The sequence below is a fragment of the Penicilliopsis zonata genome, assembly GCF_001890105.1.
Source record: "Penicilliopsis zonata CBS 506.65 unplaced genomic scaffold ASPZOscaffold_5, whole genome shotgun sequence".
Lineage (NCBI taxonomy): Eukaryota > Fungi > Ascomycota > Eurotiomycetes > Eurotiales > Aspergillaceae > Penicilliopsis > Penicilliopsis zonata.
In genome coordinates this window covers 1,337,524-1,362,678 of record NW_019208915.1, presented here as the reverse complement: position 1 = coordinate 1,362,678, position 25,155 = coordinate 1,337,524, and the positions used below count along the sequence as shown (strand labels likewise).

The 25,155-nt window shown below is 52.2% G+C and overlaps 8 protein-coding genes across 8 annotated transcripts in view; 4 read left to right on the top strand and 4 right to left on the bottom strand.

The window, feature by feature from the left end:
- Positions 1–462: 462 nt before the first annotated feature.
- On the top strand, positions 463–2,543 carry ASPZODRAFT_15397 (hypothetical protein; the record flags this gene model as incomplete). The annotated part of the gene is made up of 4 exons (XM_022726037.1): positions 463–656; positions 709–790; positions 855–1,898; positions 1,965–2,543. 4 exons carry the CDS (start codon positions 463–465, stop codon positions 2,541–2,543), a joined length of 1,899 nt encoding a protein of 632 aa, XP_022582463.1.
- Positions 2,544–2,687: 144 nt separating this feature from the next.
- Positions 2,688–6,442, bottom strand: ASPZODRAFT_63712 (hypothetical protein; the record flags this gene model as incomplete). The annotated part of the gene is made up of 3 exons (XM_022729174.1): positions 2,688–5,502; positions 5,568–6,316; positions 6,350–6,442. The coding sequence occupies 3 exons, from the start codon at positions 6,440–6,442 to the stop codon at positions 2,688–2,690; spliced, it is 3,657 nt and encodes a 1,218-aa protein (XP_022582462.1).
- Positions 6,443–9,491: 3,049 nt separating this feature from the next.
- Positions 9,492–10,435, bottom strand: ASPZODRAFT_24829 (hypothetical protein; the record flags this gene model as incomplete). Its single annotated transcript, XM_022727976.1, has 5 exons — positions 10,374–10,435; positions 9,975–10,312; positions 9,901–9,911; positions 9,762–9,826; positions 9,492–9,698 (listed from the first exon to the last, which is right to left on the bottom strand). Coding segments are annotated over exons 2-5 (372 nt in total), but the record flags the coding sequence as incomplete, so codon positions are not given.
- Positions 10,436–11,362: 927 nt separating this feature from the next.
- Positions 11,363–15,254, top strand: ASPZODRAFT_63370 (hypothetical protein; the record flags this gene model as incomplete). Its single annotated transcript, XM_022729144.1, has 5 exons — positions 11,363–11,632; positions 11,974–12,401; positions 12,746–13,007; positions 13,087–14,068; positions 14,131–15,254. 5 exons carry the CDS (start codon positions 11,363–11,365, stop codon positions 15,252–15,254), a joined length of 3,066 nt encoding a protein of 1,021 aa, XP_022582460.1.
- A 1,150-nt stretch (positions 15,255–16,404) lies between these two features.
- On the top strand, positions 16,405–18,201 carry ASPZODRAFT_63654 (hypothetical protein; the record flags this gene model as incomplete). The annotated part of the gene is made up of 3 exons (XM_022729170.1): positions 16,405–16,491; positions 16,567–16,941; positions 17,011–18,201. The coding sequence occupies 3 exons, from the start codon at positions 16,405–16,407 to the stop codon at positions 18,199–18,201; spliced, it is 1,653 nt and encodes a 550-aa protein (XP_022582459.1).
- A 64-nt stretch (positions 18,202–18,265) lies between these two features.
- On the bottom strand, positions 18,266–20,564 carry ASPZODRAFT_131562 (hypothetical protein). The gene is made up of 10 exons (XM_022722791.1): positions 20,358–20,564; positions 20,082–20,185; positions 19,757–20,018; positions 19,655–19,685; positions 19,514–19,595; positions 19,416–19,453; positions 19,267–19,364; positions 18,806–19,200; positions 18,587–18,752; positions 18,266–18,509 (listed from the first exon to the last, which is right to left on the bottom strand). Exons 1-10 carry the CDS (start codon positions 20,386–20,388, stop codon positions 18,316–18,318), a joined length of 1,401 nt encoding a protein of 466 aa, XP_022582458.1. The 5' UTR covers positions 20,389–20,564; the 3' UTR covers positions 18,266–18,315.
- Positions 20,565–21,071: 507 nt separating this feature from the next.
- Positions 21,072–24,416, top strand: ASPZODRAFT_115259 (hypothetical protein). Its single transcript, XM_022721100.1, has 4 exons — positions 21,072–21,643; positions 21,718–21,948; positions 22,014–24,111; positions 24,166–24,416. Exons 1-4 carry the CDS (start codon positions 21,260–21,262, stop codon positions 24,210–24,212), a joined length of 2,760 nt encoding a protein of 919 aa, XP_022582457.1. The 5' UTR covers positions 21,072–21,259; the 3' UTR covers positions 24,213–24,416.
- A 602-nt stretch (positions 24,417–25,018) lies between these two features.
- The window catches only part of ASPZODRAFT_166022 (hypothetical protein), a 4,995-nt gene continuing 4,858 nt past the window's right edge, over positions 25,019–25,155 (bottom strand). The window contains exon 6 of the mRNA XM_022726733.1: positions 25,019–25,155. Within this exon, the coding sequence (XP_022582456.1) occupies positions 25,142–25,155 (14 nt within the window). The 3' untranslated portion in view covers positions 25,019–25,141.

Sequence of the window (25,155 nt, the reverse complement as noted above, 5' to 3'; positions counted from 1 at the left end):
ACTTCGAGTCTCTAATACGCTGGACCGGAAGATTCCCGCTGCTATGACGATTTCCATAACACGATCTCTTGCTGCCGGGATAGAATCCCGTGGCACCTCCTACGTCCAACAGACGTTCGAATCGGATTTGAACAGTACTGAAGCCCAACGAAGCTAGTCTGCCTGTGAATGCGTTATATTTGCAGGGAAGAGACAAGATCTCATACGAGTGTTTGAGCAAGACTCAACTTCTTGTCTTCATCTAACAGCTCTTATCGACGGTAGGTCTTCTAAATAGCTCTTATTGACGGCAGGTCTTCCATGGTCCAGGATGACCTGATGCCAGTCGTACATCATCTGGCTGGATGAGTTCGAAAACGAACAAGCATTACGTGATTCCCTCTCTCTGGATGATAAAATCATGGCATGCCTATACTATACTAACCTACACTGTGTACTATACTAGCATGCAAACCCGCCACGATGTTCCAAAGTCCCCCCCGAACTGAGCCCTTCAAGACAGGCGTGCTTCCGGCGGGCGAGAACAGATTAGAGCTCCCAGGGTACGGTCTGCCTATCGACTACATACCCGTGAAGATGAATGTCTATGGCGTTCAAAACAAGAGTCTCTTTCCCACGTCGCTTGACGACCGGGATATCCAAAAAGGCTATGCGGAGTAAGCACGTCACCAGGGAAGGATTGTGGAATGAAAACTGAAGGAAATCCAGCCAGCCGGTGCAGACCCTTCGCGAAATCAAGATGTTGAAATTCATGGAGTATCTTACTGACCGACCGAGGTGGTTTGAAGAGGTATGCATTCTTCTCTGCGATGATATGTTGGGTTGTGACGTGGTTCTAATATTTTTACAATCAGATCTTCGATCCGGATATCGCAGACCAGTGGAAGAAGGAGGCCCTGGAAAGCGACTGCGACATTACCCCCAACATGGCGGACTGGATCATCGACGAGCTTTGCTTCAAGGCCAAAATCTACGAGAGAACGGGCGCCTTGTGTCTGTATAACGGGGATGTCGTCAAGTCTGATATCGCGGTGCCCGAGTCTCTCCGTCACAGGCTTACGGACGCCGTAAGGAGGATGCCAACGATATCAGGGGATCCCATCGACCCGCATGCGATTCCCTTTGGCAGCAGCAAGCAGCGGGACGTCATCCCCGTCGCCATGTATCCGCTTGTGTTCGGGCGAAGCCGCATCCTGCCAGACCGACTGCTCAGCCTGGACGACGCCCTGGATGCCATCAAGCAAGGGGAAACCATCCCCTGCCCTGAATCAGGAGGCCTGACTCGCGAGGACATGGCGTGGCGAGTGGCCGCACGGTCTGATCTGAAAATCAAGCCCTTCAGCACCGAGTTCCAGCTGCTCCCCTGTGAGGCCTCGCTCGGCGACGACGGCAAGTGGCGCGTCTCGACGTATATCAATAACCTGCATCCCGTCGAGAACAAGAACCTCTACCTCCTCTTCGACGAATACATCAACTGCATGATCCCGCTGTGGAATTCATGTCTGACCCCGATGAAGGACATGCTGCACTCCCGCGCCAGGATCGAGTACCATGATGTCAAATACCACCCCATGCCCAAGGAGGTCGTGGCCACACGCCCCCAGCCTTCCCAGGGAGAGACCGACTACGAGTACTCCCTTCGGCTCGACGAATGGCGCGCAAGAAACTGCAGAGTCGTCCAGCCGGACTGCGACCGGTTTCGCCCTTGGGCGCTCCCTTCGTGGATGATGCAGCATATCCCGCAGGACCAGCCGTATCCCGTTCGTATCGAGCAAGCATGCGACATCAACCAGGAGTATGGAGAGCGCGGGCTCCAGCTCATCTTCCGTCTGATGAAGATCGAATTAAACCCGGGAGACGATGCGTTCGAGTCAGACTGGCATGTTGAAGGCCAATTAGTAAATCTCTTCTTCTTCTTCTTCTTCTCTTTGACCACAGTTTGACTAGTTTCACTGACATTCTAGAACGAGCATATCTGCGCAATCTCCGTCTACGTCTTCGACAGCGACAACATCAAGTCGCATCCAGTTCGGATCCGCCAAATCGCAGAAACAGGCTACCTCGCCCACGTCCGCCATGACCCCGGCGACTCCCTCTGGCTGAAACAGGTCTTCGGGCTGGAACGCGGCCAGCCCAGCGTCCAGGTCGTCGGCGAGATGGACTGCACCCCAGGCCGCAACCTCGTCTTCCCCAGCACGCTACAGCATAAAGTCCTGCCCTGGGCACTGGACGACCCCAGCAAATCAGGCCACGCCTCGATACTAATGACATACCTGATCGATCCGAACATCCGGATCATCTCGACAGCCAACGTGCCCCCGCAGCGCGCCGACTGGACCCCCGAGGCCCGCGAGCTCTGCGATTACCATGACACCGTCGACAAGCTGCCTCCCGAGATGCAGGACCGGATGCTCGATCGAAAGGACGGCTTTCCTTTTACCGTCCAGGAGTCGGTGTGCTTCCGGGACAAGATGGTCGAGGAGCGCATCAACTTTACAAAGTATCAGCGTGTGGCTTTTGAATCGAACCTTGTTTTTCCTTAGTATGGAGTACTTATACTTGTTTAACAAAAGAGTAGAAGATAGATGGGTTTTTTTTTCTTCGCTGCGCTATGCATTGCAATGTAATCATAAAGAAAAGACCAGCCAACGCCATCTCCAATACACAAAACCATGAATTGATACAGGTTACCGCCCCTTTGTTTCAGGGAATTCGTCCTCCAGCTTCAGCCTGGCGGTGACGTTCATGCTCATGAGTTCCTGGATGAGCAGTTTTGCGGCGTAAGGGATGGCCATCTTGACGACGCTGCGCGAGGACTTGCACCGCTGGCACCAGTTGAGGTAGCCCATGAAGCCGCAGTGCTCGCAGATCTCGACGTCGTGGGTGTCGGACGAGATCATCAGGCGCTCGAGGAGCAGCTGGCTGGTCCCGTAGGCGATCAGGCAGTCGCGCTCCATCTCGCCGAGCCGGAGGCCACCGTCGCGCGACCGACCCTCTGTCGGCTGGCGGGTGAGGATGGCGCGCGGCCCGCGTGCGCGCGAGTGCATCTTGTCCTGAACCATGTGTTTGAGTTTCTGGTAGTAGATCGGCCCCGTGAAGACGTAGAAGGGTAGCGCCTCGCCCGTGATTCCGGAGGTGAGGTAGTCCTTGCCGCCGTAGCTGAACCCGTGGTCAATCAGGATCTGCGACATCTCCTCCACAGGGCTGCCGCCAAAGCACGTCCCGTACCCGTGCTGCCCGGAGAGCACGCCCGCCTTGCCCGCAACCAGCTCCAGCATCTTGCCGACCGTCATGCGCGACGGGAAACCGTGCGGGTTCATGATGATGTCCGGGTTGATCCCCGCGTCCGTGAACGGCATGTCCGCCTGGTCCGCGATGATCCCCACCACGCCCTTCTGCCCGTGGCGCGAGGAGAATTTGTCGCCCACCTCCGGCCGACGGGTCTGTCGCGTGAGCACCTTGACGATCTGGTTGCCACCCTCGGTCTCCGAGCGCATGACTTTGTCGATGTAAGCCGGGTCGTGCAGCTTATACGTCATCGGTGTCGGCGCGTACTCGATCGGTCGGCCCACATCCGAGCCTGTGATCCCGGAGGAGAGTGACTGCTTCGGGGTTGATTTGTTGATGTAGACTTCCCCTGCGTTGACTTGTTCCCCGACGGCAGCCAGACCATCGGGCTCCAGTAGCGCGTGCTTTCGGATCGGGGCGTCGTTCTCATACTCGGGCGGCGAGAGAGCGTCTCTGGTGCCGTTTGAGTAGCTCTTGAGGATCGCCACCTGTTTCCGGAAGACCTGGCATCGCCCGAAACCACGGTCCACGGACCCCTTGTTCAACACAAGAGCGTCCTCAATATCGTATCCAGAGTAACTCATGACCGCCACCATTGCGTTCTGGCCAGCGGGGAGCTGATCGTACCTTGTCAGCTCAATCGTGCGGGACTTCACCATAGGCTTCTGTGGGTACACCATGAGGTACAGGATGGAGTCGATCCGAAGGAACTGATTCGAGGCAATGGCTCCAATGGCTTGTTTACCCATAGCACACTGGTATGTATTTCGGGGCGATTGGTTGTGGTGAGGGTACGGGATGAGACCCGCCACTGCTCCCAACACCGTGAAGGGCTCGATCTCTAGATGGGTAGTTGTGTCACCGATGTCCTTCTCGTAGACCGCAATAAGCGAGTCGTTCTCTTCATTCACATCCAGGTACTCGACCAAGCCCTGGGCGAGGAAGTCATCGAACTGCATCGTACCATCGCGCAGCTTGCTCAAGTGCTGGACGCTCACCCGGGATTTGCCGTTTTCCACTACAATGAGCGGTCGGCAGATGCGGCCATCATCGGTGGCGATGTGAACGGCGCACTGGTGATGGTTGATATAGATGCTCACAAACTCGGAAATCCTCCCCATACGGCGCAATCGTCGGAAGGCGTTGAGGAAGTATTTCGGGCGTCTTGTCAGCGCAGTGGGCGTACCGTTGATGGAGATGGTATAACAACCACGACCGTAAAGCTCCTTGCCACCGACGGTAGCAATGTCCTCGGCGCCGAGAATGAAGATCAAGTTTCGCACCGGTCCTTCCTCGTCGTTGGTGGTAATATGTGTCATCAGAGCCAAGTTCTTAACCAACCCGCACGCCTCTCCTTCAGGGGTATCTGCTGGACAAAGCATGCCGAACTGCGAGGGCTGCAGCGCTCTGGGACCGCTGACCTTCCTGGTCTTTTCAAACTGGGAACTGATACGCGTCATCATACCCAATGCCGCAATGTAACTCAACCGACTGAGGACGTGTGTCACACCCGCACGTTCCATGCGAAAACGCTTCAAACTCCAGTTACCAGTGGAAATTGCCCGATTCATACCCTGCGTGATATGATTGCCATGCATGCTCATGACACTCCAGGCGTCAAAGGCCTCGGCGCGGTTACGTTTGTTCAACACCTTATCGATATTCATCTTGGTATCGAAGCAGAACTTCTTGAAAAGATCTTCGAACAACAGCGCCAAAAGCTGGCCTGCCAATTCCAGTCGCTTGTTTCCGAGGTAGTCGCGGTCGTCCACCAGGGTCGGGTCGTTCTTCGCCATCAAAACACGGCGAGCCATGTGGGCAACATAGATCGCCTTTGGCCTGAAGTTCATGTCTTTGACTTCAATGTGTGAGATGATAACGGTAGCGATGGCCTCCACTGCCTCTTGCACATGGGTCCGGCGGTAGGCCCCTTGTTTGCTGCGGTTGATCTTGATTCGAGACCCGATCCAGTCAAGCGCTTGTTGTTGTGTGAAGATACCGAGGTTGATTGCTTCCTCAAAGTTGATGGCGAAATCCTCCTGGTACAGTTTATCCAAACCGGCCACGAGAAGGAGCATTTCCTTGTCGGTGTGGATGCCCATAGCCTTCAATAGAATGACGATGGGAATATCCTCGCTCAGAACGTTGTGTTTCACGTACAGCTTATCTTTTTTCAAGACGATGTAACTCTTCGACTTGCGCTCGTTGGAAGAACTATAATCAGCCAGGTCAGTAAAGAGCCCGCCATTGATAATCGCAAGTTCATGCTAGAGTCTTACCTGGTCACGGAGGCCTGCACGATCTCCTTCTTTGGATCTGTCTCGACAATGATTCTGTTCTTGCTCAACTGCTCCTGGACCAGGATGACCTTCTCAGTTCCATTGACGATAAAGTAGCCGCCGGGGTCCAGGGGACACTCGTCCAACACGCTCATCTCGCTAGGGGTCTTGTTCGCCAAGACACACTTGGAGCTGCGAAGCATGACGGGCATCCGACCGATAGCCATACCCTTCCTGAGAACGCGCTGGCGGCCACGAACATACTCAAAGTCGACCTGGATCGGAGCGGCATACGTCGTGTCGCGGAGCCGGCATTCATTCGGCGTGATGGTGGACTGGTGTTCGAACCCCGTCGCATCCTGCTGTTCATCCGTGCGGCGCGGAGCGCCGATGTAGATATCCGTGAACTTGATGTAAAAGTTGTGGTCGACATCGCTGCGGATGATGTTGCTCGACTCGACGATCTTCTTCAGCTGCACCTCCACCAGGTAATTGAACGAGTCGATGTGCTGTTTGACCAGGCCCTTGACCTTCAGGAAGGCGGGAAGAAGGTTCCATTTGTCCTTGGCGGTGTCGATTGGGTCCGTCAACGACTTATTGTAGTAGAACGGCTCCAGGAGCGCATCGAACGGATCTCGCGGACGATACGATGGCCCGGGCACGGGCACCTGCTGGTCGGCGTGCGGCGGCGCTGCCTGCGTCGGGGGCGCGGGCTGGGCAGACGGCTTCGACTGGGAGGCTCGCTTTCGCTGTTAAAACGATGTTAGAGGAGTTTCCATAACAGTCACCACAGATATACCATCTCGTACCTCAGAAGGGCGCGCAGAGCCCGGCTGGTTTTCAGCAGCGGCCTGGGGCCTCCGACGAGGAGGCATTGCGGCTCGCAGTGTCGAACGCTATGGGAGATCAGAGTCCCAGGCTGTCCTATCTGATCTCAAAGGCAGCGGAGAGCGTGGTTGGGGGTCCTGGCCCTGATGGTTCTGCCCGGCACAATTTCTTCTCTGGAGGGGCAAGATTATTATTTCCCGATGTCCACTGGAGCAAGAAGTCCTAGAACGGTTAGTCTGGCCAGTTTTAATCTAACTACATCTGGAGTGATTAATAAGCATCGAGCTGTCTACAACAGGTTAGATCGCTGGAGATGCTCTAACTATATCCAGTTAGTGCACTTATCACCACAAGGCTGTCAATCTCATGGAGTTGTCAATGGCACTCTACCCCGAGCACGATTCTCTCGTCTACCGAGCCTACAATGCAGGAATCATGCTACTATTCCTCGTGGGTATGCCTTTCCTCCAACTTCCTTCCACAAGCAACTAATTACGTCAGACGAGACCTCGGCGCGCACACAGTCTGATTCATCGGTCTGGGAGAAGAGACGTGTATCCAACCCAGTACTCCTCCGAAAATGGCCAGAGGCAGGGTCCCTTTGACAGAAATCCAACTAGGTGACTGGGAGACGTCTTCAATTGATCATTAGTCCTACCGGCGAGTCTAGAGGGGGGATGATTGATCTGCCGTTCGTTACCAGCTACAGAGTACTCCGTACTCGATAGAACTTTGCTGTCACTCAACCAAAGCTGTCTTCTTGCAGAGTGAATCCAGATGTGGTGCTACGCCTGAATATAAATCCTCATTTCTGACTGGAAGAGCGGGAGAACGTTTCATAGAGGATGTTTACATTGATTGATAGGTACTTTGGAACTATGACTTCAATCTGTACTCCGTATAGCCACGGGCTTCTTCTGAGCGGCCGATCCAAGTGGATGTGTGCAGTACACCCAGAAGCCTGCCTAGGTAGGTTCTCGCAAGGGTTGGTGAAGTTGGGTACCCACGCCATTCGATCATAGTTGCATGATCTAATCTTAACCTTAGGCGTCTGGTATGTACGGAGCACAGGGGTATGGAGGTACTACATACTCAGTATGCAGTAGATTGACGGGGGGAATCCGTACCGTCATCCACTTCTTTAGAGATGCAGGAGACGACGACCCAACTCACCAGACCAACGCATTGTATTATGCAGCCACATGCCTTGCTGCAAATTGCGTTGTCTCTCATCCTGTACTGACCTTCTGTGGCCGGGTAGCTCAGGGTACTCGTCGATTTTCTCCACCTACTGCAGACCCTGTAAAGCGGACTGCGTCATAGGCTGCTCAACTCAAACAATTGGAGGAAGAGATGACGATCAGATCAAACGGGGCCAAGAGGGCGGTGACCTTTGTACGGAGTACGGAAAATCGTTCTGGAAAGCAACGATCAATGCTGGGTCCCGGGAAAATGGTTCCATCTAGATGGCCATATCTCTCCGACATGTCCAACCAGGAGCGTGTCGGCACCATGGGATGATCTTCTCCAGGCATATGACAACGGTATGGCAGCTTCAACCTGCGGGGTTGGGCAACAATGGCTGCATGGGTTAGTCGTCTCAGAGGCTCCACACCTTTTTTTGCCTTTTTTTTATTTTTCTTTTTTACTTTCCGTGATGATGGCACGGCCCTCGACGAATTGCACAGCTGTCTTGGTTCACTTGGCTAGTTGCCGCACAATGGTAGGAAGTGACAGCTTGGTTCGAGATACTCCGTACGACGGATCCGAACAGCTTGTGTGCAATTGGCTTCAGCCTCGTTCAAGATCGAGCTCAGTACGGAGTAGTACTCCGTACCTAGTCACTGCTCTGGCTGTCCTCCGTCCCAATGTCCTTTAGTCGTTGGTAGCGGTAAGGACTGCTTTGACCGCAATTTCAAAACGCTGTCCGCCACCTGGCAGACAACTCTGGGTGATCCCTGCGATCCAGAACCCTTTCAACGGGCAGTCATGTGCATGTTCGCCAGCAGCGTTCCCACATGGCCCTGTCCATTCACCCATTGGCCGTCGAGGTCGGGTAAGGCACTGAACAGTAAACAGAGTGAGCCCCGAAGACTGAAGCAATGAAGTCACTCTAGATCACGTGTCCCTGGTGACCGATGGACAGCTGATCCATGGAAAACTACACGCTGGAGAGCTTTCCGGATTTTCAAAGAGTGCCGACCGTGGAGACCAAGGTTGCGGGCGCAAGCACTCATAGATCACCGATGGATCCTGGAAGATGCAAGTGATGCTTCTGGCTCGCCAGTGGCAAACACAACGGGATGATTTCGCAGCTCGGCGTTCATAGCGCACCCCAGGCAGGAAGACTAAGCTCGGTTGATTTGACACGGCGGCGCCATGTTTAAAAAAAATGATTAACCGTCAAAGCACAGGGGGGTAAATCTGATGGGTCAAATAACAACAATCCCACGGAGGACGTCGAATGCTGGACGGAGGACGAGATGAATTATGGAGAACATACCTACTCCGGAATCCATACCGAGAAATGACTCCCTAATTGTTGGCAGTTGGTTAGTTACTGTGTAAAGTACCATAGAATTCCCCGTGCTTCTTATCGATTGCAAGGAACCAAAGCTCTTCGCATCATCATTCGTCTTGGGGGCCAGAATCAAAATAATATGAGCATGCAGCGGACTAGAAAAGTGGCTCTGGATGATTGGCCTGGGTCCCCCTGGCCCTGCTGCGGTTCACCTGCTGCGCTATCCCCACACGAAGGAAGTGTCATTCTCAGTGGTTCAGGGGTGAAGGATGACAAACCCAAAGGGCAATCAGTTGAGATGGATCAGCGCTGACTCCAATCACCGGCTGGCCTGTGACGCCTTGTACACCGCTCCTCTAGCGATGCGCCAGTCGTTGGGGATCTCTGGGTCGTGGAGAGGCGAATTGGCACCCACCCTTAAGTGGTTCGGGATTGAATCAGCGTTGAAAATTGATTCGAATATGATCCATAATATTAATCATCTTCACACCGCGGCCAGATAGATTTTTTTCCCCCCCAATCCACACGTACTCCGTAGTGACCACCGACTACTACTGTACTCCATAACGTCGTACGTGTTCTGGAGCTCTTCCACGGTGGAACCTCTACAGGGCCTTACCGTGGGCGGTTTGCCCAGGGAGTCAGGACGATACATTTGCTCACTAGAACCGTGGTACGGGTCTGCTCTTCTTTCAGGCGGCTCCATCGAAGAAACGTAAAAGAAGGGAAAAGGAAACCAAGCTCTCGTCGCGAACCATGATTTCCCACAGCGACGCGTGCCCCTATTATTTGTTATTTTTTTCCCTTGGATTTTGCCTCCCCTCAGTCAGTTAGACACCGCTCACAGAATAGAGAGTCTATGTAGTAAGAACTTAGCCTGAGGATTCGCAAATGGGTGAGATGATTTGCACTGCAGTGTGGTTTCAACTAATCAGCTTCCACGACCAAGTCTCAAAGCCAGACATCCATGATCCAGGTACGGACGGGAATCTTTGCTGTGGCTAGTAGTTAGAGCCTGAACCGCTGTCACATCGCCCGAGGAATTGTGTTGTCCCCACTAGAACGCAGAGCCTTGCAGAAGCCACGCTCTCGAACAGCAGACGACCCCCCCTTGCACCCCAGCCGGCGGAGAAGAAAGAGATGTGACATGGCGATAGCAATAGTAATGCAGACGACAGAGGAGGATCGGACCTACTGTACTCTCAGAGAGAAGTTCTTTGTCTGTCAGCTTTTTTTTCCCCCGTCAAGGTGAGCTCCCTGTCGGTCTGGGGGGAGAGGGGGAAGGGGGGGGATCGTAGCTGCAACCCAGCACCGTCGCACAGTAAGAAGTACGATCGGAGATAGGATAAGGAAGACGCCTAGAGTCAGCAAGGCCCAATCACAGCTAGCACGACGCCTGAAGGATAGTACCTAAGCAGGTTGATTCGAGCAGTGGCGTGGGAAAGGGGACAGCTCACCTCTGACCTAACTGCGCGTCGGGAGCAGGGAGTGGTTGACGGGCGTAGAGTCACCGTGGCAGCAGTCATCGTAAAAGGAGAAGTAGGTCACTGATTGTTCGACCGAGACAGGCTTCCGACTTCAGAGAGCATTACCAGCTTCGGTCTGGGGAGGGGTGTGCAATGTGCATCCCAATAATCTTCCCAAAACCTCAAACGCCCAAGCCCGTCGAGTCCTCCCCGCTCTAGGCGATTCCCAGCCGCCCCCCTCCCTCACACTCACTCACTCGCTCACTCTTCTCCCTCTCGCCTTCTCTGCGTCGTGGGCCCTCACCTCTCTTGTACAACAGTCCTGTCTGTCTCTTTTGTTGTTGCCCACTTCACTGGTTGAGTAGTCGCTCTTCTCCGCTCCGCTCTCTGCTCGAGAGTGTTGCGATCGGCTGGTAGGTGTTGGTTGCTTTCGCTCTCTGTGGTTTTGGGGTCCCCCTCCTACTGATTCACTGATCTCCGCATCCTCAGGATTCCCCTACCACGTTCCTGACCCACGAACACACCACACAAACATCCAAAAAAAAACCCCCCAACAACAAGGAAGCCTCCGCCCCTGATTCGTGTCTGTCAGGTGGCTACAGGTGCTTCCATCATCTCTCGAGGCGTTCTGTGTGAGTGCCCGCTCCCTGCTCTCTCTCGCCGAATCACCCCTCTCCTCTCCGCCCCTCCCCTCCTGACTCCTTACTTGGGCCTTTGGACGCACACACACCGCCGACCAGCGTGCCTCGACTGCGTTTTCCCTGCCACCCGGGGCTGTAGTCTCGGCAGTCCTTGCTCCAGACGGGATCCAATTGTCCTTCATATTGATCCTCGGGGCCTCTTTCGGAGGGAGAGAGGGGGGTTGCACAATCGTGTCAAGAACCGAGTCTGACTGGGTTCGCCCTGTGAACAGTATAGCCCACCCGACCTGTTCATATCTTTAAGCCACCCATCTCCGCTTGCCTTCTCTATTGCCCACCATGGCCTTCAAGAATGGGCTTAGCGAACGCCTCGACGAGCTGCGATTCCCTTCCCCTCGATCCCCCCCTTCCGAGTCGCCCTTTGCCGGTTACAGCTCCTTGTCTCCCGGTCACTCAACCCTCATGACCTCCTTTTCGCGGCCCTCCACCGACGTGCGGGCAAACCTCCAGCGACGCTTCACTACAGACTCCAGCAAGCTCTCCTCTTGGAGCTACCTGAATCAGGGTGCCACTCCACAGGTCCCCGACGCCATGGATCTTCTATCTTCGGTAAGTGAGACTGCTCTCTCTCTCTCTCTCTCTCTCTCTCTCTCTCTCTGTACTCGGAGTTATTAGTCAATCTTGATGTTCCTTGGGCTTGCAGTTGAACTTCACTTTCAATCTCTATGTTCCCAGGTTTCATCTCACCCCTGGAACCTAGTTCACCTTCTGTAGCTTATTCACTTTACTTAATGACCTTTCACTCTCTGGCAATTAATTCACTAGAGACATGCCTAGTTTTCTTTTTTTATCTCTTTTTTTTACTTTTTTTTTATTTTTTGGCAGAACTTTTCTCCATCGATCATATTTTTTTTTCTTACCTATAGAAATTGCTAACTTGACAACTCCAGTTTGAGAAGAAACGCCAACATATCGAGTATATGAGAGAGCAGAAGAGACGTTTTGAGGAAGATATGAAGCTCTTAGATCTGCAGCAGGAGCGAGAGAAGCAAGAAATGGATCAGCTCGCCCGGGATCTTGCCAAAGCTGGGTTGTCGGGTCCTGTCAGTGAGCCTACCACGCCGCCAGAGTATCGTGAGAATAGCCTCTCTGGGGCTTTCTCTCGCCCGACCCGCTTCTCAACCTCCAGCGTCACTTCATCCCCGGGTTTCTTCAGCGTCTTTGCACCCTCGCATGTGACGTCACCCCCTAGCCAAACCACCTCCATCGCTCAGGACGGCAATCGCTTCTCGGTGCACTCTGTCCCTGGCTCCCGCCGAAACTCAGAGAAGGAGGAATTCCTTCAGGAGTCCGTGTCGACTTTCCGTCCAGGCCCTTCGTAAGTCAATTAGCTTTGGCCCCCTCCTTCCTCCCCCTTCTCCCTCCATTCAATGTCCTATTGCTGCCTATTGTGGTGTATTCCACATTCACTACTCCCTATTGTGTCCCTATTCAATACCCACCTGAATAGAAGATGTGAATAAACATCTCTCTATTCTTCTTTACTGTCTATCACTGGATGAGGATATTTATCCCCCCTCTGAGATTATGGACTATTTATTCCTTCTCCTCATGCTCCCTGACCTTGACCTTCTGCTGCCCTTTTTTCACGTCTTCTTTGACTCAAAGTCATCTATCTCCATTTCCTGGATTTCTTTTTCTTCTTGCTGATATATCTCCAAGTCTACACCGCTACTCAATGCCTTCTGGTGGGTTGGGCTCCGCCTCCCAGTACCGCTCTGGGGGTTCTGGCTCTGGCCCTGGTTTCAACGGTTCTTCAGGCCTGGAAACATTTACTGCCGCTAAATACCTCTTCCATGACGACGACAAAAACCTGCTGAAGGACGATGATCGTATTTCGACTCCTGACATTAAAAGCTACCTCAAAATGACTGACCCTGACGACAAATTCCCGACTTTGTCGCGCCGTGATGACTCTGGTTTGGTAAGTCTCACTCCTTCATCCCTCACTCCACCCGCTGCTGCACGACGAAAAGAAACCGATTAGCTGACCAATATGCTAGCTGTCTGCAAACTCTGACGCCTTGGACTTGGCCAATTCTCGCACTCCTGGGCCCGAGTCTTGGAATAGTCACAGTCGTCACCGTTCCTCGCACCAGAGCATGCCGCAGAATACCCTGAACATGTTCCGTTTGGATCAGTTGGGCAGCCCACCCGACAAGCATATCAAAGCAGCCAACTCGGCTCGCCACGCTGCCAGACACTCTCTCGAGGCCAACCTGCTGTTCCGTACCGAGTCAGGTAACGACAATGCCACCACCGTCCCGACCACTCGTCCCATGCCTCTCCAGTCATCCTTCTCCACCAACGATCTGCCAACTGTGAAAGCAAACGTCCCTCCCACTACGGTGACTCCTCCCAAGACCCATGCGGAGCATTTCCACCAGCACAACGCAAGTCTTGGAAGGATCCCTGTCGCTGTCGTTAACCCCCGCCAGACCCAGGACTCCCCTGAACGCGACGAAGCAAATCTTCAAAACACTCAGACTCTGCAGCCTGTTACCGCCGCTGCCACCACCCTTCAAGCCAGTGCTGCACCGTTTGGACCTCAACTCATCTCAGTGGCGCCAGGTGCGACCGCCGCCGGGGGAAATGTCGCCGCTAATACCATCAACCCCCTGCAGCCTCCCTTCTTTGGCTATAATCTACAGCCATATGCGGGCAATGGTATACCGGTCAACGGCCATGTCTCACCCTATCCCGCTTCGACTCAGTTTTCGGGTTTTCCTCCTTACAGCAACTACCGGTTCCCTGATAGCCCTGGTAGAACTGTGAATGGTCGTCGTGCCGTAGAAGGCGATTCCTCCGCTCAGCTGTCTCGCTTCACCAACTTCCCTCTGGAACACTACCGTGGCGAACTCTACAGCCTCTGCAAGGATCAGCATGGTTGCAGATATCTGCAGAGAAAGCTCGAGGAACGAAACAACGAGCATGTGCAGCTGATCTTCAATGAGACTCACCTTCACGTGGTTGAGCTGATGACGGGTATGTTGATCTCTCCTCTCTTCCTCTTTTCGACTCTTCTTAGAGCTAATGGCGTTATTTAGATCCCTTTGGAAACTACCTGTGCCAGAAGCTCCTCGAATATTCCAATGATGAACAGAGGACGGCACTGATCAACAACGCTGCTGCTCAACTGGTGAAGATCGCATTGAACCAGCACGGCACTAGGGCCCTGCAAAAGATGATCGAGTTCATCTCCACCCCTGAGCAGATTCAGACGGTCATCCGCTCCTTGGAAGATAATGTCGTCGAGCTGGTCCAGGACCTGAATGGTAACCATGTCATCCAAAAGTGCTTGAACCGTCTTTCTGCCGAGGATTCTCAATTCATCTATGATGCTGTTGGTGCGAACTGTGTGGTTGTCGGCACTCATCGCCACGGGTGCTGCGTCCTGCAGCGTTGCATCGACCATGCCTCTGGTGAGCAGAGAGCCCGCCTGATTGCACAGATCACCGCCAACGCGTTCTCGCTCGTCCAAGACCCATTCGGAAACTACGTAGTGCAGTACATCCTCGATCTCGCGGAGCCCCACTTCACCGAACCGCTCTGCCAGACTTTCCGTGGCAACATCCCTGCCCTGTCGAAACAGAAGTTCAGCTCGAACGTGATTGAGAAATGCCTTCGCACTGCCGACTACCAGGTTCGCCGTCAGATGATTGACGAGATGCTTGCTGGTGCCGAACTCGAAAAGATGCTCCGAGACTCGTTCGCCAACTATGTCGTTCAGACCGCTATGGACTTTGCCGACCCCGACACGCGGACCCGTATCGTGGATTCAATCCGCCCAATCCTACCTACCATCCGTCAGACTCCCCACGGACGTCGCATTGCCGGTAAGATGATGGCTGTGGAGGGGTCCGGCCGTGGAAGCGCGTCGACCAGTGGACAGGTGACTCCGAATGAAATGAACTCCGCCCAGCTTCCTGGACCCCTTCAGGGAACGCCCAAGCAATTTGTCTTCCAGCCGAATGCCTTTGCTGGTTCTCCAGTTAGCAGCCAGTTTCCTGCTGGTGCTACCCAGGCATTCATGCCTGCCGCTGGCTCGGGCACTGCTCCCAACCACGCCTCCTCCGCAGGGGTCGGTGAAGCGATGCCCATTTTCGCCCCTGCGGCTCAGCAGCCCAATGGCAATCTTATTGCTCAGAACCCGCTGTACAATTACTTCTGATGCATCTCAGCGCCTTGCGAAACCTCCCGCACTCGTTCACAGACTTGTACTCATACCGAGATGATGCCACGATCTTCATGACTTTTTTTTCACGGCCAACCTGACATCCCCCGTCAGTAAACTTTGGGTTTCAGACGATACATGCCAAGATCTCTTTGCCCCATTCTTTTCTTCTTCCTTTCTTCTTGCCAGATTCATTGCTGCATCTTTCTTGGTTTCCCCTTGACTATGGCCAGCGCATGAAAGATGCATTCTTGCTTTCTGTCTCTGTACACTTTTCCTCCTCCACTTGGATGGCTTCGCCTCCCCTCCCCTCACTTGTTGGCAGGTGATCATGAAGTCTGGTGATGTCAGGGCTCAGTTGCTATTGTCTCCCCCATATTGTGGTGAGCTTGGCTTATGATCTTGTCACTATTGGTACTCCTCTGGTCTCTGTCCGATCGCATCACAATTGTGCCTTTATTCGTTTTCTCTCCCCTTGTGTTTCTATCCTTTTGTGGTCTTTTTGCTTCCGGTTTACCCCGTCTGAGCCATGATATGCCGCTTGTACATTCCCTTCCGAGATTCCCGGTGGCTGTTCTCCAGCTCAACCCTGGCAACGCACCATGTCTCGATGGTCACGAGCAACGACTGAAGACCTTGATGCATCCAGAAATCATGGGCATGTCAGAATGACACCTATTTTTTCTCTTTTAATGGCCTTGCATGCACCTTATGGATTGTAACAGTTCTTTTCTTTTGTCTTCTACCCCCCCCTTCCCCTTTTTTTGATATTGATCAATCTTCTTTTGCATTGGAGAGCTTCATCTATTTCCTTTCTTTTATCTGGACTGCCACCATTTTGCCTGTTTCTAACAGCATTTCTAGTAGAATAGATGTATTCATATCCTGCAAATTAGAATAATCTATCCTCCTGTAGAAACGTAGGCAAGGAATAATGGGCAATTACTGAGATATAGCTCGCGTTGAACTATCATTCAACTTGTTATGGCATTTTATGCATTATGGCAATGCAGCGTCTGGCACGTGACCACGCATCCGCTCGGAACGCGTCGAGGTTCGCGAACAAAAGATTCGACCAGGCTCGGACGGGGAAAGGAGTTGACCGACGCTCCTCTACAGATATCACTCGCGGTATTGAGCGGCCGCCATGCTTCCAGCAGAATTGGCCCGCTCATTAGGCCAAAAATGGCCCTGTCGAGAGCTCCAGAGCCGGCAACTTGCAAGTCTGCTTGATGTAGGTCGCAGAATCCCTATGCCCACTCCTCACGCCTGAACTATTGATTAATGCTGATTTCCGGCATGTATATAGAAGGGGATTTCCAGTCCAGCAAGTATTGTCGTCCACGGCATCGCAGCGACATGCAAGTCTACGATTGTGCGCGCTGTTCTGTCCACCCTCGAAGTGCCGCACGCCGTCGTCCGCAGCGCCGAGTGCATCACAGGAAGACATCTGCTCACGAAGATCCTGTCGGAAACGCTGGACGCTCTGGGCCAGAAAGATGAGTGGGAGAGGTTCGGCAAGGGCCGGTGCGAGAACATCAGCTCGCTTGTAGTACTGCTGGCGGAGTCGCTGGCTTCAATAACTGGCGGAGGGGGCAAGTTTGTGCTGGTCCTCGATGGAATCGATACGCAGCGCGAGGCGCCTCCGACGCTTCTGGCAGCCCTAGCACGACTTGGAGAAGTGGTGAGAGTCTTGCGTCTTGTGAATGTTGTCGGACGTGTCAGAAGGACTGACGAAAGGTGCAAAACATAGATCCCGTCGCTTTCTGTTGTGTTGATCCTCAGTTCCACGCCTCGACCACTGTTTCTCCAGTCATCGGCTGTTCCACATATCAATTTTCCTCCATATACGCGTCAGGAAGCCATTCGGATCATCCTCAACTCAGATCCACAACCACTCGAAGGCATCTCTGCCGAGCAGACCGCCAGACTATACCCAAGCTTTGTTGCCACCGTCTACGATTCGTTAGTCGGCCCAACATCCGGCACAATCCCGACATTTGACTCGATATGTGAGAAGTTATGGCCTCGATTTGTGGCCCCTATCACGGGGGGGGAGGCTCCCCCTGGTGTCAATGCTTCCGAGTGGGATTTTACTCGGTTGCTGGTTAGAAACAGAGCGTTGTTCCGGCATCAAGGCGAAGCAGCCCTGGTACATCACATTGTGCCTGAAGAGCCTACTGCTGCTACCCCGGCGACAAGCAAATCATTACTAGCCAGATCTCTCCCGACCGGACCATCGCCGCTCCCGTCATTACCATATTTCCCAACCCTAATCCTAACATCCGCATACCTTGCCTCACACACCCCGCCCCGTCTGGACACCATCTTCTTCTCCAAGTTCTCTTCCTCATCTCTGTCGGCGCGCAATAAGCGGTCGCACCATCGCCGCCGTCTAAAACTGCTCTCCCAGGCCCAGGCTGAAGACCTCCGCGAAGCGAGTCAGGATACTTCCTCGACAACCACAGCCGCGAATACACCCAGCAAAAAGGGCAAACGGCAAAAGACGCGCATCACCAAGTCGACCCTCGAATCGGCCTTTGCCACCTCGTCTGCCACAACGTCCGCGGCAGGTGGTGGCCCCGGCATCACAGGTCCCTACACCATCCTCTCCGCACGACCCTTCCCGCTCGAGCGCCTTATCGCCATCTACCACGCTATTGACCCCAACCCGCCCGCCAACCCGATCCGGACCGCCGCCGTCGCGGACGCCATCTACGCGGAACTCGCAACGCTGCGCCGTCTGCGCCTTGTCGTCCCTGCGGCGGGCCACCGCAGTAGCGCCCAGGTCGGCGGAGTGGGCGCCGGCGGCGGGGGGAGCGGTAACACCTCCTCTGATGCAGGGGAGAAATGGTGCGTGAATGTCTCGGGGGACTGGATCGGGGAATTGGCCAAGGGGATAGGTGTAGAGGTTGGCGAATGGTTAGCGGGGGGGTTAGATTAGTATACTAGGGGCTTACTCCCCTTTCTACCTAGCATAGGATACAGTCATTAACTACATATATTGTTCTCCACTAACACTTAATTCAGAGTAATAGGATATGTACACTTTTCCAATTCACCATATCCACTGGTCAACCGTCGCACGGGCACAAACCAGTAAACTCGGAGTCTTCGGGCCATGCAGGGAGACGTCTCCTGTTTCAAAATGCACACAGGAAATGGAATGGTCGTATTGGTGATTCGATAGGGGCGAAGAGACCTGGTAACCCGTACGAAGGGAGAATAGTTGGATTTTGCGCTCGTCGGAGGCTGGTAACTCAACTTGTCAGTCTAGATTCCTCTCTCGCTCTCCTTGTAGAGACTCCGTCTTTAATAAAATAGCATACCGCTTGCTAGGAGACCCAGTTCCGGACTGATGTCAAAGTCTGGGATGATTTCTGGGGAAAAGTCCTCGAAACGGAGGTACGGCCTTGTGGATGTGTGGCGGTGGCTCAGGGGTTTGGGGTTGCGTTGGAGACCGTTGGGGGGGAAGCGGATGTCATACATTTCAAGCTGGGATGATTTAGACGCCTGCAAAGGATCGCTCTGGAATTGGATTGGCTTACCGATTTCAGTCCTGCAACCACCAGTCGGTACTGATCAACCTTGCGGATCTTCGTGACGGAATGCGGATGTTGGAGGCGGGTTGCTGTTCCTCCGCTGCGCAGGTCGTGCAGGAAAATGGCAGAGTCCTTTAGGCCCGAGGCAATCACATCCGGAGACAACCATTCTACACTGGTGACCGTTGCGTGGGAGGAATCATTTCGTCGCTGCAGCACCGGCTGTCCCGAGATCACGTCGTTGGGAAACGGTTTCTTCGATAATGTCCAGTGACTTCCAAACCCTTCCAATGTGTGCAGGCCGTGGGAGGTCCCGATTGCAAAAAGGGGTTTTTCGCCTGTCGGGCACGCAGCAGAGCACCATAAAGATGGTGTTGTACGGATCCGGAGAGGATGCGCAACTGTAGTGTAGAATTGGGTGTCAGAAAGCTCTTGCCAGAGGCCGCTTTTGTCATATCATAACCTACAGAACGGAGGCCATCTGTAGTCTCCTCCTTCGTCTGGGTCTGGTAACATTCGTGGAGCGAGGAAGGAGTCGCCTCGGGGGCCACTGTCCATCGTGGCTCTAGTCTGGTTAGTGTCTCCTCAATGCCTTTGCAGGTCAGAAAACTCATACAAGAGGTAACCTGTGTGACTGAGCGATACAGATGACAACTAGAGAATCAGCATCACTGTAATATTAGCAGGGTTTCAAGATATATTCTACAAACATACTCTGTAAGGTTCCTTGAAAAGCACACGCTCCATCGTCCGGTTGTATGTCCAGGTCTCTTGATCGCAGTCCGGGAAACACACTCTTTGAGCCGCGATCAGTTCAAGGGACACCTCGCACGAATAAAAGGAGCGTTCACGCACGAAACAGAAGACTCGCCACCATGATAACCGCCTTCAAGAGCAGTCAGCATATTATGCAACACATGAAAATCAAAATCAAAGGAAGAGAGAGAGTGAACTGACTGGCTATCAAGATTCCAGAGCGGTTATTCCGTAGCACATGTCTGACAGAGTAATGATCCGGCCACGGCTCAAACCGATGGAGCTCCTTACGACGCATTCTGTTGGCGTAGATGAGCCCCTGTCGTTCGAGCCTGATACCTCTGGAGACGTTCTGCGCCCCAACCTCCCTTTCAACGGTGATGATCGGGTGGCTCAGAAGCTTAGACTTCTTGATCTTCTCCGTGGCAAGTCGACGGCTGACATGGGCTTTTTTCTGGTCTTTCTACGCGGCGGGGGGTCAGCCCACAGACAATTCAGATTCATGCATGGATGGGATATATAGAACCTCATATTGCGCGCGCTTTCTCTTGACGGCATCTCGAGAGTACTGGGCGCCAGCAGGAGCTTTATGATTGGCTTGGATCTTAAAATACTTCTTCTTCTCAGCATCTGCAAAGACTCTCATCAGCATGGTATTTCATAGATAAGATATAAGAGATTTGCTTAGAGCATTCCCTCCTCTAGATCCATCCCCATTACTCAAATCAACCATGGGATGCAAACAGAACGGCAAAAAGAAGGACTGGTGGTCAGCAACAAGGTCGCATGGTGCACCACTCACCATAATAGAAACCAGGGATTTCTCGTTCCATGGCGCAGCGAAATGAACTTGCGCTCACGCTCTTGATTTTTCTTCGTTTCTCAGCCGGTTAGTGGAATCTTAACCGAAATTTGAGGCATTTAGAATGACAGCCAGGCTATCACGATGATCTGCACCAACAATACACTCCCAAAATCATCGGAGCTGGAGCTGCTTGCAGTGTGGCCAAGAGCAAAAGCGGCTCTCTCCAGATCCACCTTGAATGACGTTGTGGAGGCAGATCATTATGTAAGCGATGCACCACCCTTAAAGCCTCAGGCAAGAATATATGCCTCTATACATCATGATTATCTTTAAAGAGTTATAAAGAGACTATTATTATAACTAGGCGCCTTTATCACTACTAAATGCTCTTCTTAATGATTTAAGCATAATGCAATATAAAAATCTACCATCAAAATTAATTGTGTGAGGCAATACTTACTATATAAAATACAACTAACTACTAGGTTCTACCTTGACAATTTCTAGTCTTTATTCCCTTCAATGAGATTTAGCAAATCATTATGGCTATTACTTATTATAGCTCACTACCTACTTAATACCGAATCAATGCTAGAGAATCAATGCCATAGAAGCCACAGTTGTCAACGCTGTTTTTATGGATGCCTCGCTTCTGGTTTTACGTTGATGCCTTCCTAGACACTTACAGGTCGTTCCTTCCTCTCTTCCTCCCCGGCCGTTCCTTCCTCCCCCCTACACCACTTGGTTTTTGTTTTATTTCGTCCTCATACAATGTTCTACGGTTGTCAAATCTTTCGGTGTCTTTGCTGGCCACCGGGTTCTCGTCCTGAGATTGTCGAGTGATCTCAAGCGGCTATTCACTGCCTTATCCTGCACTCCATTCAATCTCTTGATCCATCATGGCCGAACATGACACATCCGATGCTATGGGCACCTCGACATCTGGAAGCGAAGAGAAGAGCCAGTTCGCGCCCAGCTCGGTTGATGAGAAGAAGCGTATCATCAGTGACGAAGACGAAGACGAAGACATCAATGCCCTCATTGATGAGCTCGAATCCGTGGCTGCACAGAATGAAGAGTACGATGAGTGTATCAATGACCCGGGGAGCTCTTGTCATATTCCGGAGGAACTACTTCAAACCGATATTCGCTTGGGTTTGACCGACGCAGAAGTCCTCGCGCGACGCAGAAAGTATGGGTTTAACAAGATGAAGGAAGAAGAAGCACACCTCTTCCTTAAGTTCCTGTCTTACTTTGTGGGCCCGATTCAATTCGTTATGGAAGTAAGCTAAAACCACCACGAAAAGAGGTTCATGCACTGCTTTTATCTGACACAATATTCGTTCTTTTGATGTAGGCTGCTGCGTTCCTCGCTGCCGGTCTTCGAGATTGGGTCGATTTTGGTGTTATCTGTGCTCTTCTGCTGCTGAATGCAACGGTTGGCTTTGTTCAGGAATTCCAGGCCGGCTCTATCGTCGATGAGTTGAAGAAAACCCTTGCTCTCAAGGCGATTGTCATCCGTAGCGGACGGCTTCAAGAGGTCGACGCGTCGGAGGTTGTTCCTGGAGACATTCTACAGATCGAAGAGGTGGGCTTCTTTTGAACCTATCTACAGCTTTATGTGCTTTTATTCCTACTAATCAGTGGTTTTAGGGTACTATTGTTCCAGCAGATGGCCGCATTGTCAGTGACAGCGCTTACCTTCAAGTCGACCAGTCTGCTATTACAGGTGAATCTTTCGCGGTGGACAAACACAAGGGTGACACTTGCTACGCATCCTCGGCGGTCAAACGCGGTGATGCCTATATCGTCGTTACGGCCACTGGTGACCATACCTTTGTTGGTCGTGCTGCAGCCCTAGTCAATGCTGCTTCGGCTGGCTCAGGTCATTTCACTGAGGTGCTGAATGGCATCGGCACTGTCCTGCTCGTGCTTGTCATTCTGACGCTACTCGTCGTTTGGGTGTCCTCATTTTACCGCTCTAATACTATCGTTACGATCCTGGAATTTACCTTGGCTATCACTATCATCGGTGTACCGGTTGGTCTTCCGGCTGTTGTCACCACCACAATGGCTGTTGGCGCTGCATATCTGGCCAAGAAGCAAGCCATTGTCCAAAAGCTTTCGGCCATCGAATCACTTGCCGGCGTGGAAATTCTCTGCTCAGACAAGACTGGCACATTGACTAAAAATAAACTGTCGTTGTCGGAGCCCTACACAGTCAAAGGCGTTGATCCAGAAGATCTCATGTTGACAGCATGCCTAGCGGCGTCTCGCAAAAAGAAAGGAATCGACGCGATTGACAAAGCTTTCCTAAAGGCTTTACGTTACTATCCCCGGGCAAAGAGTGCCCTGACTCAGTACAAAGTTCTCGAATTCCATCCCTTCGACCCTGTCTCCAAAAAAGTCACTGCTGTGGTTCAATCTCCTCAGGGTGAACGTATTGTCTGCGTTAAAGGGGCGCCTTTGTTCGTTTTGAAGACGGTGGAAGAAGACCATACGATTCCTGAGCACATCGATGTGGCATATAAAAATAAGGTTGCCGAATTCGCGACTCGTGGTTTTCGGTCACTCGGTGTCGCTCGAAAGCGCGGCGAAGGCCGCTGGGAGATTCTGGGTATCATGCCCTGCTCTGACCCCCCTCGTCACGACACTGCTAAGACGATCAATGAGGCCAAAACTTTAGGCCTTTCTATTAAGATGTTGACTGGTGATGCTGTGGGTATTGCTCGAGAGACTTCCCGTCAGCTCGGTCTCGGAACAAACGTGTACAATGCAGAGCGTCTCGGTCTTGGTGGCGGCGGTACCATGCCTGGTTCGGAAGTATATGACTTCGTGGAGGCTGCAGATGGCTTTGCAGAGGTATTCCCGCAACACAAGTACAACGTTGTGGAGATTTTGCAACAGCGTGGGTATCTGGTTGCCATGACGGGAGACGGGGTCAATGACGCTCCGTCGTTGAAGAAGGCTGATACAGGCATCGCTGTTGAGGGCTCGTCTGATGCTGCACGGTCTGCCGCGGATATTGTCTTTCTGGCGCCTGGTCTCTCTGCTATCATCGATGCATTGAAAACATCTCGTCAGATATTTCACCGCATGTATGCCTATGTCGTGTATCGTATCGCTCTATCTCTTCACTTGGAGATCTTCTTGGGGCTCTGGATTGCAATTCTCAACGAAAGCCTCAACCTCCAGCTCGTGGTCTTTATTGCTATCTTCGCTGATATTGCAACTCTAGCCATTGCTTACGACAATGCTCCTTATTCCAAAGCGCCTGTGAAGTGGAACTTGCCCAAGTTATGGGGGATGTCCATCCTTCTCGGAATTGTGCTAGCCATCGGTACCTGGATCGCGCTCTCTACCATGTTAGCGGGCGGAGAAGATGGAGGCATCGTGCAGAACTTTGGCAGACGCGATGAAGTGCTCTTCTTAGAGATATCTCTGACCGAGAACTGGTTGATCTTCATCACGCGTGCCAACGGCCCGTTCTGGTCGTCGCTCCCCTCCTGGCAGTTGGCAGGCGCCATCCTTGTGGTGGATCTGGTTGCGACCTTCTTTTGCCTTTTCGGCTGGTTCGTTGGCGGACAGACCTCGATTGTGGCTGTCATACGCATCTGGATCTTCTCTTTCGGCGTCTTCTGCGTTATGGGTGGGTTATACTACCTGCTTCAGGGCTCCAAAGGGTTTGACAATATAATGCACGGTAAAAGCCCCAAAGGCAGCCAAAAGCAGCGCAACTTTGAGGACTTTGGTACCGACCCCCCACAGAATGTTTTCCCGAGTGGCTTTAACTAACAGAATCTAGTGGTCGATCTCCAACGCGTATCGACTCAACATGAAAAGAACCCGTGAATTAGTATAAGTGACGGGGTGAAATAGGAGGAACCCGGAATATATAATATAGCCACTACATGGCCGGGCTGTGATGTGCGGTTCGAGTTGGACGAGTACCATGCGAGGACACACGTCTTACCTTTCTCTATCTCATTATCCGCTGGCCATTTGACAGTTAGTTTGATATGCTTCTTCCGTCGCTACTGAGCAACTTGTCAGTCTTTCCGTAAAGGTAACTCATTTAACAAGCATTCCTTCCACCATGTTTCGATAGTCTGAACACTTTCAGATAATCTTCTTCCTCAGTATAAACGCTCCCATCGTATTGTCTGTTTGCCTCGGGGATGTCTTTATCTACCATCCATGTTGAATGCTGATCATGCTAGAGCTTTGAGACAACGTCATCGATGAACCAGAATTAAGTGTTTTTAATGGTGTCCAATTCTTTAAAATACAATGTTTGACGATCCAGGATAAATCAGGGCCCTTTCCTGGTTATAGAATATGAGAGTAATATGATCGACAAAAGCATCCAAGGTTAGAAGAAACGTGGTTGTAAAGTTGATCAATAAATTAGTACAACTAAGGCTAGAGATAAGAAAAATGGGAATGCTCTGGGATCCACAATCTCGTTTGTCGACATCGCTTCCTTCTCCAGGATTTGATTTCAGTTGCTGGGGGGGAGGTGGAGAAGAGATATACAAGGATGGATAGACGAGAATGGATAGAGAATGGATAGAGAATGGATAGAGAATGGATAAATAGCAAGAAAATATAATATGCATTGGAAGGAGAAAAAGAGAGAAAGAAAAATCAAACGTAGACTAGGGAAATGAGATATTGATATATGTGCATGGTAGGGGTGTGACAAGAAAAGCGACGGAGAAGAGGGGGGGGAAAGGGAAAGAAAGAAAGAAAGAAAGAAAAAGGAAGAGTCGCAGATTAGTTTATGGCTTGGAGG

What these genes read in the sequence shown, in the direction of transcription:
- ASPZODRAFT_131562 (XM_022722791.1), bottom strand. Translation starts at nt 20,388, where the DNA reads ATGGAACGAGAAATCCCTGGTTTCTATTATG. An exon ending in TTTTCAAGGAACCTTACAGA is followed by an intron (nt 19,454 to 19,513) that starts GTATGTTTGTAG and finishes CTGATTCTCTAG; the next exon opens with TTGTCATCTGTATCGCTCAG. An exon ending in ACTGGGTCTCCTAGCAAGCG is followed by an intron (nt 18,510 to 18,586) that starts GTATGCTATTTT and finishes TTGAGTTACCAG; the next exon opens with CCTCCGACGAGCGCAAAATC.
- ASPZODRAFT_115259 (XM_022721100.1), top strand. Translation starts at nt 21,260, where the DNA reads ATGGCCGAACATGACACATCCGATGCTATGGGCACCTCGACATCTGGA. An exon ending in CGATTCAATTCGTTATGGAA is followed by an intron (nt 21,644 to 21,717) that starts GTAAGCTAAAAC and finishes CTTTTGATGTAG; the next exon opens with GCTGCTGCGTTCCTCGCTGC. An exon ending in GCGCAACTTTGAGGACTTTG is followed by an intron (nt 24,112 to 24,165) that starts GTACCGACCCCC and finishes AACAGAATCTAG; the next exon opens with TGGTCGATCTCCAACGCGTA.